The sequence below is a fragment of the Rhincodon typus genome, chromosome 29, assembly GCF_021869965.1.
Source record: "Rhincodon typus isolate 14 chromosome 29, sRhiTyp1.1, whole genome shotgun sequence".
NCBI lineage: Eukaryota > Metazoa > Chordata > Chondrichthyes > Orectolobiformes > Rhincodontidae > Rhincodon > Rhincodon typus.
The window spans coordinates 16,996,700-17,018,964 of record NC_063360.1 but is presented as its reverse complement, the minus strand read 5'-3'; the positions used below and the strand labels follow the sequence as shown (position 1 = coordinate 17,018,964).

At 39.3% G+C, this 22,265-nt stretch overlaps 1 protein-coding gene across 1 annotated transcript in view; it reads left to right on the top strand.

Annotated features, from left to right (window-relative positions):
* Positions 1-15,008: 15,008 nt before the first annotated feature.
* The window catches only part of LOC125486441 (mucin-16-like), a 39,516-nt gene continuing 32,259 nt past the window's right edge, over positions 15,009-22,265 (top strand). The window contains exons 1-2 of the mRNA XM_048613911.1: positions 15,009-15,107; positions 21,805-21,954. Of these exons, the coding sequence (XP_048469868.1) occupies positions 15,047-15,107; positions 21,805-21,954 (211 nt within the window). The 5' untranslated portion in view covers positions 15,009-15,046. The remainder of the gene's footprint in view (positions 15,108-21,804; positions 21,955-22,265) is intronic.

The window sequence follows — 22,265 nt, the reverse complement described above, 5'->3', positions numbered from 1 at the left end:
CCTACACCTTCTTGTCTCAGATTCTCCAGCATCTGCAATTCCTACTACCTCTAAAACAATTTTAACCTCCTCACCAACCAAGAGTGTTAGTTCCACATGATCCTCCTCCATATTATCATAGCTGGCAACAGATCACAACAATATTTTGTTACTCTCTTTTTAAAACTTGCAATAGATTGAAAGGAATCAGGGTGGTTCAACTGATAAAACTACAAGAGCACTCGACGCTTCTTGCAATGTTTTGACTGTGAGTGCATCAATTAATTATCAATGCTTCAGTGGAGCTCACTTATTGCGACAGGAGCTGCAGTAAGAAGTCTGTACTGTAATAAAAGTGTCTCTATACGCAGCTCATCTTTCTGCAGTTGTTATTAAAATAGATAATGATGTTACTAAGGCAAACGTAACATTAGGAACAATATGGAAATATGCTGACATTTACTAAATACTGCTGTGTTTTGGTAAAACGCATATTTTGCAAGCTACTCAGCAACCTAACATAGGCGGGCTGATCAGCAAAGAATCACTGAGTGTTATTTTTGCATGAGTTTATTCCTGAAAAGGCTTTGCTTTTGACATAACACCACAATGGCTTTCTAATCTACGCGCAGTGAGTTGAAAGGAATCAGTATAGAACAGCAGATTAGGGAGCACTAGTATACTCACCATTCAGTGATTTTGTGATTGCTGTTGCTTCAATCGCCGACACTTCAGCAGAGTTCGAGTTAGTTGTTAGTGTTATTTTACTTACAGAGTCGAGTGTCATAGTGGAGACCGACATATTTGCAGTGTGTTTCTGTTACTAAATGTGGTGACAATAGTTATTCAGGTAAACAGAAACTATCATTAATATATCGTTTTACACTGGTTAAACTCGTATATAATGCGCCTGACTCAGTAACGCCACAAATAAATGCTGCAATAACAATAGACATGAGGCGGCACTAAAATAGATAGTGAAATTAGGCATGGGTCCTCGAAAAGGTAAAGGTACATTACTATTGCAGGAGGATATGGAACTTGTTGGAGAGCGGTTGAAGAGAAGGAAGCACCAACAAAAACGGAAATAGACTGCAGAGCCTGTAAAGCTCAATTAACCAGTCAGTTCAACCAAATGCAGGCAACATGCAAACTTTGTACAGCCTGACAGTTATAACGATTGTGAAGTGCACCTAGTGCTGAACACACTTTGAATGGCTGCATAGGAAGCTCAAGTTCATGTGAGAGTATCACAGTATGATTTTCTGCACTTCCTAAAGCTAGATTGAAAAGCTTAAAGGTAACGTGCATCTGGCTACAGTAGGAATTGGAACTGGTTAAAGGGTGTATTTGCAAACCAGCAAAAATTGAACAGAACATATCAGAGAATGTTCCCCATGTACTTTCCAAAGACATAGAAGTGAGCTAGGTGAAGTAGGTAGCTTAGAGGAGAGAAACTCTGATCCCTCATAAGTAATAAACTCTGAAAGTAGTTAAAGTTAATAGGAACAGGAAACTGGAGAGATCTACATAGTTTACGCTTCTCATATCACTTTACATTGCTGGTCTAGCTGTTCAGATCAGTGTGGATAGTGTAGCCACTGGGAGCTGGATATTGGTACTGAAAGTGGCTTACTGACTGTACACAAACGGCCAAGGCGAGTCAGTGTAACTTCAAATGCCATATTCCATTTACTTCAGCACTAACCTCGTATTTTTTCCCTTGCCTGCCAAAACTCTTTATCAACTATGATCCATAGTCATACTTACCTCACCCTCACATATGCTGCTGTAAGTTGTATATTTACATTTAACTGCTTGTACACACTGCCAGTCTTTCACCTGTGGCAGAGACAACACTGAAACAAGCTGTTTGCTGTCTTGCCACTTTTCCTGCCCTCTTACAAACGTTTGTCCATAATTTGCTAACATCCAGGAAGACCTGACCATTGACTCCAGTTATTAGCATAAGCACGGTAAAAGAAATTCTGTTGTCTACCAGCTACTGTACTCCCTTACATGATGAATGAGAACTCCTCAAGCTGAACACCAATTAGAGGAAGCATTGCAAGTGGCAAGGCCACAGGCTGCTTTCTAGGTGTGAAACTTCAATGCCCATCACCAACTCTGGCTTGGTAGCTGTCTTGGATCACAGAGTGTGTTTAAGCAGTTCTTTTCAGATTTGGTTAAATGTAGTTAAGAGAAGGCTTGACAATAGCAATTTGCTTAAATATGAACATTTATTGTGTAATAACAAAAGACAAAAAAAGAAAGGAACATTTATTAAGTAAATAAAAAGAATGAAAAAGAGAGGAAAAATCAATAAGCCTCACATCTTTCTGCCCATTGGGGACCCCTCGATTGACAGCTGGTCTGGAGGCTGATGTTGTTCCTGGCACCATTCGCGATCCTGGCCCGAGGTGAAGTCCAATGACTTGGAATGAAACTCTCTCTATTATACAGTGTAACAAACAGCAAGGCACAGAAAACAGCAGATACAATAGACAAAACTGCTGGCCAGTACAGAAAACACAGCTACAGAAAAAACAAGCTGCAGGTGCCATATTCAGACCGTAAAGGAATGTTGACAGGACTTGTTCAAGGTCATGTAGCTTGTCGAGTATCATTCAAAACTTTCCCAGCCTACTTTCCCAGCCTGTACAACCTATTTTCCAATGCAGCTGTCGAATATCATCATTACCTTTTAGTCCTTCAGCCCATCCTATACAGTAGCACCACTGATGAAGCTGGTTCAGACACTATGGACATTTCCACCTGAGTTGGTCTGTAGCATGTGGTGAAAGAAAAATCAAGAGAGTAAAGTCTTCTTGACAGCACTCTCACTGCACAGCCCTTGTGGGGACAAATTCCCATTTTTAAAATGGAACAACCCTCAAGCAGATTGTGGCATCATCACCATACTAAATAGGATGGACTTAAAACAAATATTGCAGTTCAAAATTGGGTATCCATGAAGTACAGTCAGCCATTAGGAAAGCAGAATTGTATTTAAACGCAATCTGTCATATCAGTTCCTGTTCAATATAATTCATGAATTATCATATTACTGGCTAAGTCAGCATTTATTGCCTATCTCCAATTGCATTGAGAAGGTGCTGGTGCTGCCTCCTTGAGCCATTGCAATCCATAGGGGTGAGGTACATCCACAGTGCTGTTAGGGAGGGAGTTCCAGAATTTTGATGGTGAAGGACAAATTCCGAGTTATGATGGCATGCATCTTGGAAATGAACCTGTAAGTCCTCATGCAGTCTTTAAGATTAAAGAGGCTGCGAGTTTGGAAAGTGTTATTGAAGAAGTTTTGGCCACTTGCTGTAGTGCATCCTCTAAATGGCACACACTGCTGCCAATATGTATTGCTGATGCAGGGAGTGAATGCTGAGATTGGTGGCTCAGGTTGTCAGTCAAGTTGGGTGATTTGTCCTGAATTGTGTCATGAATCCTGAGTATTGTTGGAGAAACACTCATCTCGACAAGTGGAGAGTATTCCGTCACACTCCTAACTGCAGATAATGAACAAATTATGGAGAGGTTAAGTTACTCGCTGTTGAATTCCAAGCTTCTGACTTCCTCTTCTAGCCATAGTATTTATCTGGCTGGTCCAGTTCAGTTTCAGGTCAATGGTTACATTGATATCAATGATGTTGATAGTGAGGATTCAGCAATGCTAATGCTATTGAACATTAAAGGGCAATAGTTAGATTCTCTCTTGTTGGAGATGGTCATTCCCTGGCCCTTGTGTGTTGTAACTATTAGTTACTAATTATCAACCCAAGCCTGTCCAGATCTTACTGCATAAGGTCAGGGCTGCTTCAGTGTCTGAGGGGTCACAAATAGTGCCGAATATTGTGCAATGATCATCAAATATCTTCACTTTTGACCTTATGATGGATGGCAGGCACTGATGATGCAACTGAACATGGTTGCCTCGAGGACATTGTCCTGAGTGACTCCTAAAATGATGTCCTGGGACTGAAATTTTTGACCTCCAATAGCTACAACCATCTTCCTTTGTGATAGGTGTGACTCCCAGTAAAAAAAAATTGTCCTATGATTCCCACTAACTTCTGTTTTCCTAGAGCTCACGGATACCATTCTCAGTCAAATGCTGACTACAAGGCTAGTTATCCTCACCTCACTTTCCTTAGTGCCGCCATATATTGTACTGTTCATTACAATACATTAGCTCCCAAAGCCCTTCTGTAGTCAAGGACAATTAGTGTGTTCCCATCATCATTATCTTTTTCCTTTGCCATAGGCAGATATACCATTTTGTGTATATGATAAACCTAGGCATGGACAGTTCTCAATGGTTGTGAAGAATTATGCAAAATTCCTCAACCTATGCATTTAAGAGAGAAAACAAATAGACTTCAGAATGCTTGAGCATGAAGGCTATTTTCTTCAGAGTTTACACCTTTTTGTATGTCACTAACGTTTTTAACTGAGTTTGTTTTAAAACCAGTTTTAGCAGTAACGTATGATCATTGCAACAATATACATAGCAACAATATATTTTCTATCTGTTTTTCTAGGCGACTTTATTTTCAATAATGAAGTGGAAAAGCATTTAATGGAATCTTAAGACATCCTTTGTGGTACATTTTGGTCTTGCTTGGGAAAGTCAGGTCCTGTTAATTCTGATAACTTATCCAAGTATCAAACACTTGGTGGTTCTGGGAGTTTTGGCAATTCTGAATCATGCAATTGCATAACTGAAAGGATAATAAATCATGCTCATGTAATCGATATTGGATATTCAAGATTTTTGTATTTACCACTTATTGTGTATCTTTAATATTTTCTGAAATGGCCTGTGAAAACTCTCGGTAGATCAGAGATAAGTTGTTAAGCTTTTTTATTTCACAAACAAGTGAAGGTACAGAGTGATAATTGGATTCACAGAGTTAAATGAATACAAATTGTCATCGCACATACTACAAAATAATGAACATACTGTGTTTCTCCTCATCTTGTTTTATATAAATCAATTGTTATTTATTCATTCAGGGGACATGATGGTGAACTGCTTTCTTGAACTGTTGTTTAGCATTTCATGTTGACAAACCCATGAGGAAGGGAGTTCCAGGATTTTGACTAGCGACACTAAAGGAATGGTGATATGAATGACTGCTGAATGGCTTAGACACTAACTTGAAGATGGTGTTCCCATGTATCTGCTATCTTTATTCTTCTAAGTGAGTAAGGTCACAGGTTGGGAAGCTGCTGCCTAAGGACCCCTGGTGAATGTCTGCAGCGCATCTTGTAGATTTTACATACTGCTGGTGGAGGGAGTAGATGTTTGAGGATGTGGTGGTCATCAAACTGGCTTCTTGAATGTTGTTGATGCTGTGCTCATTCAGGCAAATTAGGCATATTCCACACCCTTGATTTGTACCTTGTGGATTGGACAGGTTTTTGGGAGTCAGGAGGTGAGTTACCCACCACATGATTTCTAGCATTTGACCTGTTCTTATAGCCACTGTATTTACATAGCTAGTCCAGTTCAGTTTGTAGTCAATGGTAATCCCCACCATAATGATAGTGTGGGGTTCAGCATTCGTAATTTAATTGAATGTCAAGGGATGATGGCCAGATTTACTCTTGTTTGAGATGGCTGTTGCCTGGAACTTATGTGGCATGAATGTTACTTGCCTCTTGTCAGCCCATACCTGGATAACTTTCAGTTCTTGCTGCACTGGGCATGGAACGCTTCAGTATCTGAGGGGTCATGAATGGTGTTACACATTCATTAGTGAACGTCCCTACTTCTGACCTTATGATAGAACAGCTGAAGATGGTGGGCCTTGATCACTAATCTGAGGAACTCCTATGGAGATGACCTAGAGTTCAGGTGACCGACCTCCAATAACTGCAACCATCTTGCTTTGTGCAAGATATACGGCCAACTAATAGAGCGTTTACCACCTGATTCCCACTGAATTTAATTTGCGATGCTCATTCAATATAACCTTGATGTCAGGAGCAATCATGCTCACCATCCCTTTGGTGTTTATTATGATTACTAGTTACCTTCCTGAAGACTCTCTGCTTCTAGCAGCTTAAAGTTTATAAGAATCTGACTTAATGAAATCTGGTTATGGATACATTTTCTGCTGGTTTTCAGCTCTATATTCAAAACTAAATGGCTGAGCTGATGTAGACAATCCATACCAATCTCTTGGGTCCATAGACTTCAAGACACAATGATTATTAGGGTTCACTGATGACCAAAACATGCTTTGATTTTTGGGAAAACAACTGAAATGGCTAGTTGATATTTCAACCACATATATTTTAAAAAAACCCTATAAAACAGTTATAAAAATAACTTTTGATTAATTAATTCATGGGATGTGGACTTCACTGACTAGCCAGTGTTTATTGGCCATCCCTAATTGTCCAAACATTTTGCGTCAATACATTTTGTTCAAAAAAAAACTTAAATATAAGTCTTTTTCAAATATTTTCTATGAAAAACAATTTGTACAAAAACCAAGAATTATTTTCACTTCTGCCATTTCCTCAACACATAATACAGCAACTGTTCCAGCATATCTTTTAGTAGAATCAACATTCATTAAAACCAAAAAAAATGGGAGCAGGAGTAAACCATTTAGCTCTTTGAGTCTTCTTTGCAATTCACTAAGATCTTCAACTTCAACACCTTTATTCTACACCATCCCTATACCACTTCATGGTTTCTTTATGTAAAAATTTATAGATCTCCGTTTGGAGCATATTCAGCAACTAAGTCTCCACTCGTACAGTGAAGAACCCTCCTCCCTTCTCAGTCCTAAATGGCTTGCTCCTGATTCTGGGATTGTATCTCCTGAATCCAAGGCAGCAGACCCACATGCCCACCTCCACCTTGCCAAAAACTCCCTTCTCCATCACTTCAGCCAGGATAAAACATCCTTCCTGCATTTACCATATCAAGCCCTGTAAGAATTCTGTACGTTTGAATGAGATCGCCTCTCATTCGCCTATACTCCAGTAAATAAAAGGTCCAGTCAATTTCATATTAATACGCAGGACAATCCCTCCAGAGTTTGGTGAATCCTTATTGCACTCCCTTCATGTTAAATGTATCTTTCTATAGGTTAGAAAGGCAAAACTGCGCACAGTATCACTGAAGCTCTATATTGTTGCAGTGCGATATCTTTACTCCTGTAAGCAAATCCTCTTGTAATAAAGGTGAACATACCATTGGCAAAACTGTTTGCTGTACCCACACATAATCTTTCCATGACTCATGACCCAGCTTATCCAAGCACTTTTGAAATTCAGCAATACACAAGTGCGCGATGTTTATGAAATACTCTGCATTTCTTTGTTATAGAGTCATATAGTTATACAGCATAGAAACAGACCCATCAGGTCCAATCAGTCCACACCGACCATAACCCCAAATTAAACTAGTCCCACCCGACTGTGTTTGGCCCATATCCCTCCAAACATAGAATCATAGAAGATCGGAGCAGGAGGAGGCCATTTGGCCCTTCGAGCCTGCTCCGCGATATTTCACAATCATGGCTGATCGTCCAACTCAATAGCCTAATCCTGCTTTCTCCCCGTAACCTTTGATCCCATTCGTCCCATGTGCTCTATCTGGTTGCCTCTTGAACACATTCAATGTTTTGGCGGCAACTACTTCCTGTGGTAATGAATTCCACAGGCTCACCTATTTCTTAATCATGTACTAATCCAAATATCTTTTAAATGTTGTAACTGTACCTGTATCCTCTACTTCCTGTGGAAGTTCATTCCAAGCATGAAGCACTTTCTGTGTTAAAAAAGTTGCCCCTCGCGTCTTTTTTAAAATCTTTCTCCTCTCACCTTAAAATATGCCCCCTAGTCTTGAAATCCCCTTCCCTAAGGAGAAGACACCTGCCATTCATCTTATCCATACCCTTCATGATTTTATAAGCTTCTATAAGGTAAGCTCTCAACATCCTACACTCCCGTGAAAAAAGTCGCATCCTATCCTTATAACACAAACCCTCCATTCCAGGCAACATCCTAGTGAATCTCTTTGAATCCTCTCCAGCTTAATAATACCTTTCCTATGACAGGGTGACCAAAATTATACACAGTACTCTAGAAGAGGTCTCACCAGTGTCCTGTACAACCTCAGCATAATGTTCCATATAATGCCTCCTATACTCTGAGCAATGAAGCCAAGCATGCTAAGTGCCTTCTTAACCACCCTATCAATATTGTCTAGTTCTAGTCACCCAGTTATAGGAAGGATACTATCAAGTTGGAGAGGGTTTTAAAGAGGTTTACCAGGATGTGGCTGAGTATGGAAGGTTTGAAAGGTTGGATAGGCTGGGACTTTTATCACTGGAGCTTAGGAGGATGACAGGTAACCTGATAGAAGTTTATAAAATAATGAGAGGTATAGATAGAGTTCATGGTAGTTGTCTTTTCCCTAAGATGGGGAATTTCAAGACTAGGGGGCACATTTTTAAGGTGAGAGGAGAGGAAATTTAAAAAGACATAAGAGGCAAATTTTTTACATGGTTCGCATGTAGAATGAATTTCCTGATGAAGTGGTGGATGCAGGTACAATTACAATGTTTACAACACATTTGAATGGATATATGAATAGGAAATGTTTGGAGGGATATGGACCAGGAGCAGGCAGGTGGAATTACTTTAGTTTTGGATCAAGCTCGGCATGGACTGGTTGGACCGAAGGGTCTGTTTTCATGCTATATGACTTTATAACTCTATGTTCCCACCAAAGTGGATAACCTCACATTTTGTCACATTGTATTCAGGAGTAATTACTTGTTACAGCCATGCCTGCCAATAAAAAAAGTTAGATTGTAGCAGGAGTAGGCTGTATAGCTGCTTGATCCTGCCCTGCAATGGATACAGATTTAGCAAGTGATCTCACACACTCAATTTCTTTCATAAGAATATTCAGTAATAGAAATTGCTTTATTATGACCAAGTAAGGAGAAGGAACCAGCTCTCCTCCTGTTAACACCCCTCTCATTTGGTGGCAAATTTATATTTATTTCCTTTTAGCACACAGCTATCACACTTCTATTAGAGTATAGACAAAAAAAAAACTGCAGATGCTGGAATCCAAGGAAAACAAACAGGAGGCTGGCAAAACACAGCAAGGCAGGAATCATCTGGAGGAGAGGAGAAGTCAACATTTTGGGTATTACCCTTCTTTAGGACTCAATTACCAGATGAATTTTGTTACATCCAAACCCTTATAAAATTTTGACAATAAGCATACACGCACAAATACAGGTTATAAGTTTAAAAGTGTCTGGCACAGATAGGGAAATAAATGGGAGGGGAGTACAGAAAGTTGTGCAGTACTGGTTTGAGGTAATGGATGAGCTCCTACCTGACTGCTTGGAGCTGGTGGCCTGATGCATATTCAAGAACTCAGCAGCTAACCTACATAAATATGCCACAACAGTCACAGACTTCATCAGTAAATGTGTAGAAGCTTGCATGCCAAAAAAGTCAGATTGTGTGTTCTCTAATTGGAAACTATGGACAAACAAGAAGATCCACTCCCTACTGAAGTCCAGGTTTGAGGCGTTCCTGACCTACACAGGAAATCTAGGTACGATCTTCACAAAGCCATGAGGGATGCCAGGAGACAATACAGACTAAGCTAGAATCTCAGACTAACAAAATGTTGACTGTGGCAAGGCTTACATGACATAACGGACTACAATGTAGAGTTGAGTAGAATCACTGACAGCAACATCCCTCTCCGATGAGCTCAATTCTCGTTTTGAACGGAAGGTCAGTGAAATGATGTCACCGGCCCCATCAGCCTCGGGTGCACCTGTACCCACAGTCACCGCAGCAGACATCAGATCAGTCTTCTTGTGAGGCTCCTCACAAAGAGCAATCGGCCCAGATGGAGTCCTTGGCTATGCACTCAGATTCTGGGCTGACCAGCTGGCAGGAGTATTCACAGACATCTTTAACCTCTCTTTACTCCGATATGAGGTACCCACCTGTTTCAAGATGACCATTATCATCCTGGCGCCAAGGAAAAATCAGGCAATGTGTTTTAATGACTATCACCCAGTGCTCTAACATCCATCATTATGAAATGCTTCAAGAGGTTAGTAATGGCACACATCAACTCCAGCCTCCCCAGATTGCCTTGATCCACTACAGTTCACCTACTGCTGCAATAGTTCCATGGCAGACCCATCTCCCTGGCTGTAGACTCATCCCTGGAACATCAGGATGACAAGGACACCTACATTAAACTCCTATTTATTGACTTTAGTTCCACCTTCAAAACCATAATTCCAACAAAAACCATCTTCAAACTCTGAGACCTAGGACTCTGATCCTGCCTCTGCAACTGAATCCTGACCTGCAGACCACAATCAGTAAGGACAGGTGACGACACCTCCTCCATAATAATCCTCAGTACCAGCGCATAGCAAGGCTGAATACCCAGCCCCTTACTATAGTCTTTATACACTTACAACTCTATGGCCATATTCAGCTCCAACTCCATTTACAAACTTGCTGATGACACCACTGCAGTGGGTCAAATCTCAAACAACGATGAGACAGAGTACACGAAGGAGATAGACAACTTAGTGGCATGGTGTAAAAACAACAATCTCCCCCTCAATGTGTGCAAAATGAAGGAGCTAGGGTTTGACTTCAGGAAGAGTGGAGGTGGTTGAGTACTTCTAGTTACTAGGTGTAAATATCACTAACGATCTCTCCTGGTCCATCCACTTCAATGTTACCGTCAAGAAAGCACACCAACGCCTCTGCTTCCTCAGAAGGCTAAGGAAATTTGGCATGTGCGCAATAACTTTTCACAATTTTTATAGATGCACTATAGAAAGTATCCTATCTGGATGCATCAAAGCTTAATATGGCAGCTGCTCTGCCGAAGACCGCAAGACATTACAAAGAGTTGTGAACGCAGCCCAGTCCATCACAGAAACCAGCCTTCCTTCCATTTACTCTGTCTATACTTCCAGCTGCCTTGGGAAAACAGCGAACATAATCAAAGACCTCTTCCACACCAGTTATACTCTCTTACACCCTCTTCAATTGGGCAGAAGATACAGAAGTTTGAAAATGTGTACCAACAGATATAAGAACAGCTTCCTCCTCAGTGTTATCAGACTTTTGAATGGACCTCTCATATATTAGAGTTGATTTTTCTCTGCACCTTCTGTGTAGCTGTAACATTGCGTTCTGCATTCTGTTCTATTGCCCTGTTGTACTTATGTAAGGTATGATTTGTCTGGTTAACACGCAAAACAACACTTTTCACTGTATCTCTATACATGTGACAATAATAAATCAAATCAAATCAAAAATATTATACAGTTTATAAGTCTTTAGAGTCCTTGAGGTGATATAAATACAGAGCACAGTTGCTTAGTTGTTGACTGGTATCTTGTGCAGTGGCAAAATTCATACATATCTTTGAGTTTTCTGTGACTACTTTCCAATTTGCTTTTTCAGCAGGCACTGATATTCTGAGATAATAACAGAAACAGACAATAAGAGAAAGAGAGAATGAGAGAGAGAGAGTGAGAGGGAGAGCAAGAGAGAGAGACATTCTTCAAGTTTTTGCTTAAAAATTCATATTTCCTTCTCTCTATTCTTCTGCTTAAAATAAACTTTTAAAATATAGTTGCGTTTATTCCTGAGTCTAGCTCCATTGTCTTTCCAAGTGCAATAACTGGCTGGTGACTCTTTCATCTCCCAACATGTAGAATTAATACACCAATGTGCATTATTAAAAAAAATGGTCACCATTCCTTTGGACATAAATTCCTAGCAACTATCCTAGGCATCAGTCACACCTGAGCAGACACTGAGCACCTTCATGTTGCAGGTTTGCAGCTTCTGTTTGCAGCAAAGACCAAAACCAACAATTTTCCTTTACATTCCCTGGTTTCCTCCAGTGGAAACACTACCTGGTGACTATCCAGGTTTCTCTATTTGTCACATACAGTCTAATTATTCATTCTCTATTTGCCTTTTCTTTTCTTGTTATCACAACCCAGAGTAACTACCTCACTTGCCTCTCTCCTGTATCCAATATTCTTAGACCCCTGCTTCTCAGTATTTCTGGCTCTGTGTGTTGACTTTGAGCTGTGCTGGTCTCTGTTCCCCTGTATGCATTCAGAATGGAAAGGCATCAAATTTCTGACCTCTTGAGGAGGTCTTGAGAACCTCATGAAAGTATCAAAGGTGGTCTCAATTTTAAGTGCACATACTCACCAGTCAAATGCAAGCCATTCAAATTAAAGGTCTGTCTGGTTTGGCTATTTCTTGAGGGTATGGAATTTTTGCCTGGGCACATCTGGCACTACACATTGTGCAGCAGTCACTTTAACTGCTAAGTTAACCTTGCAAAACTAATAAGGAAGTTTTCCATGCTTATCCAATCAACAAATTGCAAAAGTAAAATGTAGTCTGAATTAGATATGGTTCCCTCATCAGAGCTGCTTTCTCTTTTCTCACTTCAAGCTTTCTCAATTGAAACTTATTTTCTCTTTCCTTTCCCTTTCTTGGAAGGTCCTTTCTTGTCATTTTTTTTCATGCCTCTTCCTCGTTCTCCTTTCCATTTTTGTAATTCACTTTCTTCCTTTCTCTTTTGGAATTTCATTTTCTCCTGCTCCAGATTAAAAATTATCTGTTTCACTATCTTCACTTTCTAGCTCTGGATATTTTACCACACATTTTGCAATTTCTGTTTCCCTGGCCATAAGGTGGAACACCATTTCTTATGCCTTGCTACCCCTTTTTAACTGCTCCAAGCACAAGACTTTAAATTTCTCAAACGTTATCTCATCTGCTCTAGTGCTTTCAATTTAGTAACTCAGGAAAACAATTTTGAAGTTTCTTTTCTTCTTGAAACAACATTTAAGAAACAACTTATTGCCCCCATTCCAACTGTGTTGTTCACATCTGGGAATATCATGGTTGAACCTTCAAATTTATTATAAACAGGTGAGCTGGAGAAATTGACTCCTTTCATTTTTAACCCCTCATGGTCAGTCGCAACAATTATTTTTACTTCTTTTTAGCGTACAGCTACCAGACTTCAGTAAAAATGTTGTTTGCTCGAAAATAAAGCTAATTATACATACATTTTTTGGAAAATTATCATGCCAGTGTGAATTAAAGCAGTGGATACAAATTTCTTGCTAGCAGTTCAGTTGGCTGGTTTGGATGTGTTTAGGTAAAAATGGTAACTCAATGCAGGCAGCTTTGTTTATTCCACATGGATCTCCCAGAGCTTGCTATTATCTGTGATCAGGTGACAACTGCAGTCATTTCTGTTCATGTTTCTTCCTTTTCAAAAATGTTGTAGTTCATGAAAGAGCTCAAATATAACAATCATGTGATGGTCCACATTTACCATAACCATGTTAAAGAGTTGAGCTGTAATCACTGCTGCTGTTCTGTGATTGATATCACTCTAATTGTCACTTTGCAAATTCTGAGTACTTAAAGGATGCCTCAGACTTCTTGCTTATTCATAGATTTCTTTATTGTATTTAAAATCAGCTTGGTTACACATTTGAATTTTTTATATCTGGCAATGTATCAGTTTTCAGAGTAGGAACAGAGGATTTAGGAGCAGATGTAGGCCATTTGACACTTAGAGCCTTCTTTGCCTTTCACTAAGACCATGGCTAACCCGACTGTGGTTTCAAATCCATCTGCTCGTCTACTCGCTGCCATAACCATTGACTCCTTGTCTATCAAAAATGTATCTAACTAAACCTTGAATAAACTCAACGACCCAGCCTCCATTAATTTCTGGCAAAGAATATTACACAAACAAATGACCCTCTGATAGAAAGAAGACTTATCCTTGACTCTCTCTTAAGAGATACCTCATTTTTAAACTACATCTCCTAGTTTTAATCTTATTCATGAAGAAATATTCTCCTGGTAGCCACACCAACAAGTTCTCTCAGGCTTTTTATCTTATTTATTTAAGGGAAAAAAAAGGATAACTAGCAGAATTAGAACATTCAGTTTGCTTGCTGGCTCCTTCACTTAGTGTGATTAATCATGTTTTTGGGTGGCGCTGAGATTTTCTTTAGGGAGGTGTCCTGTGCATTCCTAAGAAGGTTAAAGATATTGTTGACTTTTTTAATTAGAGAAACAAGATTAGTCTTTCTTATTCAGTAAGTCAGGGATAAATATCTTTCTTTGAAATATCAGATTTATTGATGGAACCTGTACAGCAGTTTCAAACTCAGTGATGTCAGGATTTTCTGATATCAATTTGACCTTACGAAAAAGACAGAAAATTGAGAAACACCTCTAACGTCAATGCAAAACAGTCATATCAAAATCAGGACATTGAAGGGATTATTCTGAGCCTCCTGAAAAAGTCACAGTTGTACATTTGCTTGAATGTGAAGGAATGCAAGCCCAGAAAGTTGTCAAACAGGGGTGTAAAAAGTGGTTGTGGCATCTGCAGATTCTGTTGAACACTTTATAAACCCACCCAGTGTATAGTTTAATGATGGGAGCTTTTTCAGTGACATTCACAAAATGTATGTAATGAGATTGATGCTGTGTGCATGCATTTTCTCCTAGATAGTTGTGACTGCAGTTGGCCATTCAAAATATTGCACAGAAAGCTGCTGAGTTTCAATGGCAACAAACAAAATTGTTTTGCTTTAATTGTTCTAGGTTGATAAGTGCAGCATTTATTTCAGCAGACATGGAACTTGGGAAAATGATTCAAAATTAGTCAACATTGAAACTTGGTGAAGAAAAAAAACACTCCTAAGGCATTTTGGGTGTGGATCTGACTTTTTATGGCCATTGTAAAGATTGCACCTATTATTTATTACACACTGAACCTAATTTACCTTCAATGGACAAAATAAGGTGTGGTTTTAGGAGAAGTCAGACATGTCAAAATACATCACATTTAGAGATGTAATTTACTTCAAATAAGAAAGGTTTCAAATACTCCTGCATCATTTTCGTTCAGACAGTGTGCTCTCACTCATTGCGATAATAATCCTACACCTGCCGGAAGATGAAACGTAAAAAAGTAACGTTATTTGTGCATTTAATAATGCTTTGCCTCCATGTGTCAGGTAAGAATTTGAAATAAATGATAATTTAGCCAATACTTGCAATATGTGAAATTATTGTTATATTCTTCATGTGCAGTTTGTGAAAATTATTATTACATTTAAAAAAAAATTGGATAATGTTGGAAATTGGTTTAAATGTATTAGATTACACGTAAACTTTCAGGAACAGAAAGACATAACAAATAGAATTATGCACTTGGCATTTGGATAAAAGTAACATGAGACCTGATACCCAGAAGGTGTATTCATTGTGAATGTAACTCAATCTACTTTATTCAGTGCTGCTGGTGTTTAGGCAATAAATTGAACTGACACATTATTGCTCAAGTATTCCCTGAAAGAATCGAGTAAATTGTAAATGTTCCTTAAATGCTGAGGTAAAAGAGGGGTCATTAAACATGATAGGATGCTTTTATTTCGCAATAATGTTGAATGAAAATTATTTATTTTCTCTTAGATTGCAACATTATTTAGTTTGGATCCTTACATGTATAAAATTAGGGATGTATACTTTTGCAAAGTTGATTACATCAGAGAGATAAAAATATTTATCATGATTGACAAATTAAGTCAATTACAAAAAAATACTAAATAAAGGCTTCTACAGCTCATTCATGGCACCGTTAATATTGAAGAAGATGTTGTAGAACATTGTACAGGATGTCTTCTATGTTTCATTAAATGGATTATAAGGAATTATCAGTATTCTTTTATTTACTTATGATAAAATCATATGATGCCAGAGAAAATAATTTCAGGTACTCATTTAATCACCAATAAAAGTTGCTCAGATTTTGGCACTGATCATAATGATCAAACTGTCAGTGTTAGCCATTATTATTATTGAAAGCAACTTCCGGAGTTCACAAATATATAGTTAAAAATGGAAATCCAGAAATTGCTGGCAGAGATTCTTTCTTTGCTGAACTGACAAAAATACTGCCTTTACACACTAAATCTCACTGTAAAAGCTCTTGGAAAAGTTATACCGTGTTGAATGAGGTGTTTTAATGGTGTGATAAATTCATAATCCTTATTAATAATTCTTTGACCATCAGAAAGGGAACATGAAAATCAGAAAGAAGGGGAAATTAACAAACTGTAAGACAACATTTTAATTTCCTGTGGTATTGATTAAACATAAAATTCATCAATGATCCTTAGGTGCTCAGGTTCGGTAATGAACAATACCAGGAAAAAATGACAGAATTGGGCAAAGTATTTACAAAGTGGGGCAGCACGGTGGCTCAGTGGTTAGCACTGCTGCCCCACAGCGCCAGGGACCTGGGTTTGATTCCGCCCTCGGGCAACTGTCTGTGTGGAGTTTGCATGTTCTCCCCCTGTCTGCGTGGGTTTCCTCCGGGTGCTCCGATTTTCCTCCCACAATCCAAAGATGTGCAGGCTAGGTGGATTGGCCAAGCTAAATTGCCCATAGTGTTGAGGGATGTGTAGATTAGGTGGGTTATAGGGGGATGGGTCTGGGTGGGATGCTCTGAGGGTCGGTATGGACTTGCTGGGCTGAAGGGCCTGTTTCCACACTGTAGGGATTCTGTGATGAAATTAAATCATTAGATTAGTGCTGGTCTACATGTGAGTTAAGAAGAGGAGTAGGCCATTTGGTATCTCAGGTTAATTATCTGAGGAAGGATTTTCTGTCTGTGGAAGGAATGCCATGAAGGTTTTCCAGAATGATCCCCAGGATAGCAGGACTAATGTATGAAGAAAGACTGGATCAATTATGATTCACTGGAGTGTAGAAGAATGAGGGGACATCTCATTGCAATCTATAAAATTTTAAGAGGACTAGACAGGATAAACACAGGAAGAATGATTCCAATGATTTGGAAGTCCAGAACCAGGGGTAACTGTCTAAGGATATGGGGTAGGCCTTTTAGGACTCAGATGAAGCAAAATTTCTTCACCCAGAGAGCCCATGGAATTCTCTGCCACAAAAAGCAGTTGGGGCCAAACTCTTGAAAGCTCTCACGGAGGAGTTAGATATAGCTCTTAGGGCTAAATGCATCAAAGAGTATGGGGGAGAAAGCAGGAACAAGGGACTGAGTTGGATGATCAGCTGCAAACTTATTGAATGGCGAAGCAAGCTTGGAACAGCGAATGGCTGACTCCTGCTCTTTTTTACTAAGTTTCTCCAATTATTGCTGTAAAACTCAATTTTGAAGAAAAATAACCTGTGTTATATTTGTGATTTATTTTCCTTTGCTGTTCAATGTGTAATTTTAAATCAGTTTTGATTCTATAATCAATATGAAATTAATTTCAGACAAAGTTCCCTTAAAGTAATAATTCAATACATAAACTTGGTCCAATTCTTTGAGCAAAATGTGAATGATTCAGAGTAATCTCTCAAAGAACATTGTTGGTTGATGGTCACTTTACATGCCAAATCTGAAAGAAAAGAAAAACTAGCGTTTATATAAATGTTTTCATCACAACTCGACTTTTCAAAGTGACTAGAGTCAACAAAATACATAAAAATTGTAAACATTATTGAATTGGAGGAAAAATAGCAACCAGTTCTCACACACAGTGATATAATAATGACCAGCTAACTTGTTTTTGTGATGTTGATTGAGGAGTAAGCAATAAAATGGAAAATGGAAATCTGATTGATGAAAAATATGACCATCCTAGGTCCAATGCACTGTGCCTTAATTATGTTATGCATCTTTGGCTAGCCCATCAGACAGAGAAGATGCATCATTTGTTAAACATCAGAAATGGTGGGCAGGGTCGGGGGTTGGGGCGTGGGTGGAGTAATTAGCAAGCAGCTAAACTTCAGTTGAATTTTCTGCAGTATTGATCAAATATAATATTCATCACTGATGATTTGGTGTTCTGGTTTGGTAATGAAAAATTACCAGGGAAAATTTTTAGAATTGGGCAAACTGCATCCAAATTAAACCACTGGTGGATATATGAGTTAGGAGCTTGAGTAGGCCATTTGGCCCCACAAGCCCGTTCCACCATTCAATAAGACTTTGACAGATCTCCTTGTAACTTCAACTGCATTCCTGCATGCCCTTGAAACCCTATGACTCCTTTCTCAGTCAAGAATCTGTTTAACTCACCTTTAAAAATGCGCAGTGACTCATTGCCCTCTTGGGAAGTTAATTCCATAGATTCCTGAGCCTCTGAGAGAAAAATAAATCCCCACATCTCTGTGCTAAATTGGTGATCCCTTATTTTTAAACTGTGTTCCAATTCTAGTCTCTCATACAAGAGAAAACATTATTTCTAAATCTACTCTGGCAGGTGATTTTGCAACAAGATTACCCTTCATTCTCCTAAACCCTGATAGATACTGGCCTAATCTGTCAAACCAACCTTCGCTGAACTGCTTCTAATATAATTATGTCTTATCTTAAAGTTGTACACAATATTTGTAGATGTGGTCTTTCTAATGCCTTGTACACGGTGGTATAACATGTTTACTTGAATATTCCTTTTCCCTTGCATTTTCCAACAACATTCCATTTGCCTTCAAATCTTTTGTTGCATATTTGTAGTATTTTTTTCTGATTCATGTACTAGGACACAGAGTTCTGCAATCTCTCCCTAATGAAATGATATGCCACTTTTATATTCTTCCTGTCAAAATGGAAAAGTTCATATTTTCTCACATGTAATTATGATTACTAAAATAAACCATTTTGTTCTATGTAGCAAACAAGTGTCACCCTGACTACCGAACAACGTGAAAGCTCAAATCTGAAAACATGAATTGTGAAACATATTGGTTCTGTGCCAATTTGTGCATTGTGCCAATAACTATAAATCTCTTTCCTAATATTATGATTACACATCCAGACAAAAGAAATCAAAACAAATTTTGATGCCAACAGTATTATATTTTTTGTAGCATTCTGCTAAATGCATGTAAAAGCTACTGCCTTCACACATTGTGAAAATTCAACCCTCGATATTTTTGTAAATTACTCTCTAAGGTATTTCCATGAGATGCTCAGTTTTGTGAAGTTATTTTACACCTGGGTTCCAGATCTTATGGGAGAAGTACATTGTGACATGATGACGTGAATTTTGCAAGGCTGTTATTGTGTGATTAAACCTCAGGATTGACAGCTTGCAGAATGAGATGTGAAGAATGCTTGCACGCTTGATTTGTATCATACTTAATTTCACAGCATCCAAAAATTGGAAGAAAAAGAATAGAATGCTGGGAGTCCAACATGAGCTCATTAAAAACATACGCGTTAATTACTGTTGATAACAGATTACGTTTTCATGCCTTTACATAGAACATAGAACATAGAACGGTACAGCACAGTACAGGCCCTTCGACCCATGATGTTGTGCCGAACTTTTACCCTAAACCTAACGTGTATTTAACCTCCACCCCTACCTTATACTATCATCCATATGCCTATCTAGTAGCCGCTTAAATGCACCTAATGAGGCCGGCTCCCCTACCCTCTCCGGCAATGCATTCCATGCCCCGACCACTCTCTGAGTAAAGAACCTATTTCTGATGTCTCCCCTATATCTACCGCCACTCACTTTAAAACTGTGCTCCCTCGTAATAGCTACCTCCACCCTAGGAAAAAGTCTCTGGCTGTCCACTCTATCTATAGCTCTGATCATTTTGTACACCTCTATCAAGTCACCTCTCATCCTTCATCGTTCTAAAGAGAAAAGTCCTAGCTGTCTCAACCTTTCCTCGTAAGACCTTGCCTCCATTCCAGGCAACATCCTGGTAAATCTCCTCTGCACCTTTTCCGACACTTCCATATCGTTCCTGTAATGAGGCGACCAGAACTGGACACAATACTCCAGATGTGGCCGAACCAGGGTTTTGTACAACTGGAGCATAACTTCACAGCTCTTGAACTTGATCCCTCTATTAATGAACGCTAACACACCATACACCTTCTTAACAACTCTTACCTCTAAACTGGGACCAAATTCCCTGGTGTTCAGACAGTGGGGTGAATTTTCTCAGTCCCATGGAGGTGGGCTTGGAGTTTGGATAGGGGTAAGACATGGGAAGTAATGTGAGTCCCTGTTAATGTGGCTTCCTGACATCATTTCTTCCTACAGCAAAGTTGCCTTGTGTTGTACTGCCCCATAAGAAAGCAGCTAATCCAGACAATTAAGGCCCCACTGAAAGGCCATTTTTCCACACAGATTTTTCCGTGCCAAAAAGTCATTCCTGCTGGATCTGGAGTTCATTAACAATTTAGCACTGGCGATCGGAGGTTGATCAAAGGGATATTAGAGCTTTGCAATGCACCTGACTGAGCCACAAACCTGAAGAGATGACAGTTCTACACCATCAAATCAGAGCTGAAAATCATCCCAGCTGTTGTGATGAAAATCATTGCTAAAAATCTAGCTTATCCAAGCTGTTCTCCTGCAGCATCGCAAATATGACCAATTACCCGGGCATATCCTGACCATATAAAGCAGAACAGTTCTGATGTGGCTACTCTTCATCCCAAAGGTCCATTCTCAAGCGTCAGCAAAGTGATGAAAGGTGTTATTGACAGCACCATCAAGCAGTACTTAGCAAATAACCTGCTGATCAATGTTCATATTGAGTTTTACAAGGCAAGGCGGTAAGAGTCGAAACAGGCAGCCCGAGGTAGTGAGAGCGGGAACAGGCAGCCCCGAGGTGGTGAGAGCAGGAACAGGCAGAATCGAGGTGGTGAGAGTGGGAACAGGCAGCCCCAGGGCTGGCGGCAAGGGTGAGGTCAAGCCCTTGTGACGGGTTTGAGCCCAGCATGGCCAGGCGCTTACAGACTGTGATGTTGAACGATTAACTGTGTTTCTTTGTTCTTCTACACTTTTGTAAGAAGGACCATAATGTTTATCTTCTTAACTTGACTTATTTATGTTTCTGCTTCGCACAAAGATTCTGCGCCTGGGTACATTTGTACCTAAGATGGTGCCATAAGTGGCAGTGTGCAAATGTTGCACAGTACTGATGCGAGTAAGTACATCTGACAATAAAACCTAGTGCTAATTCTAATAAAAGGACCTTTTAAATCTAGACTTCATTACAGCCATGGCCCATAAATGGACCAAGGAAAAGGTGCATAATTCCACAGGGTCAGTGAGAATGGCTTTCCTTGACATCAACGTAGTACTTGAAGATGTGGCATCGGGAACAAAGGGAATAACAGAAGGCAGTGGGAATAAGGGATATGCCCGCCAACTGGGAGTCAAATATTGCAGAAAGAAAAATAGTCGTCATTGATACAGGTTAATTGGACAACGACATAACTTCAGGAAAGTATATTTGGCCCAACCTATTCACTGCACAAAAATCTGACTTATGCTCCAAGAGTAATATGCCTTCAAGTGAGTTCACAGGAAAGGATTCCATGTGCTATGTGTACAGGATGTTGCATGAAGTTGCATGAGAATCATGTGCAATTGGTTCTTGGTGATTGAAATGATGACAAGATCAAGAAATAATGGAAAAAGCAAGGAAAACATGATTGTACCATGTTGTTTATCACAAAGTTGCATGGGATATCATGTGCAATTGGCTCTTCAGGTTTGAATTTATGACAAAAATCAGAAGTTGTGTGATTCAGGGAGATTCTTTGACATTTCAGATTTCATAATAGAAAGAGCTCAAACTTTGGACAAGTTTGCAAAAGTGTTGTTCCATGCTCTATTTGTGCGACAATATTAATGTGATCTGATTCTACAGCAGTGGAGGTAATTTCGACTGCAAGTATGGAGAGCCCGACAACGTCACCGCCCACTTTATCAGCCGCTACCTCAACAAGTTCAGTTACATCAACTTCAACACTGTCCTCTGCTGAAGTTTCAACAACTCCATCAGTCTCTTCCATAACTGGTGGGTAAACAAATGCACACTTTTGAACTATTCTTCTAGTGACATTTTTTAATGGCGTAAAGAGGAAAGCAGGTACATGAAACACAACTGTATATTTAAGTTGCATGATGCTGACTTTATTTGGCCGCAGGGTATAATGGGCAACATCCTTTTCGTTATCCTGGTCGTACCAATAGGCCATGTTATATTTCTTGGTATCTTGCAATATATGTATGAAGCATACTTGGAGTACCATTTCTGTTGGAACATTTGCACATTGTTCTCGCCAATTCAGTTCCCTAATATCCATGTGTATGTCATTTCATCACAGC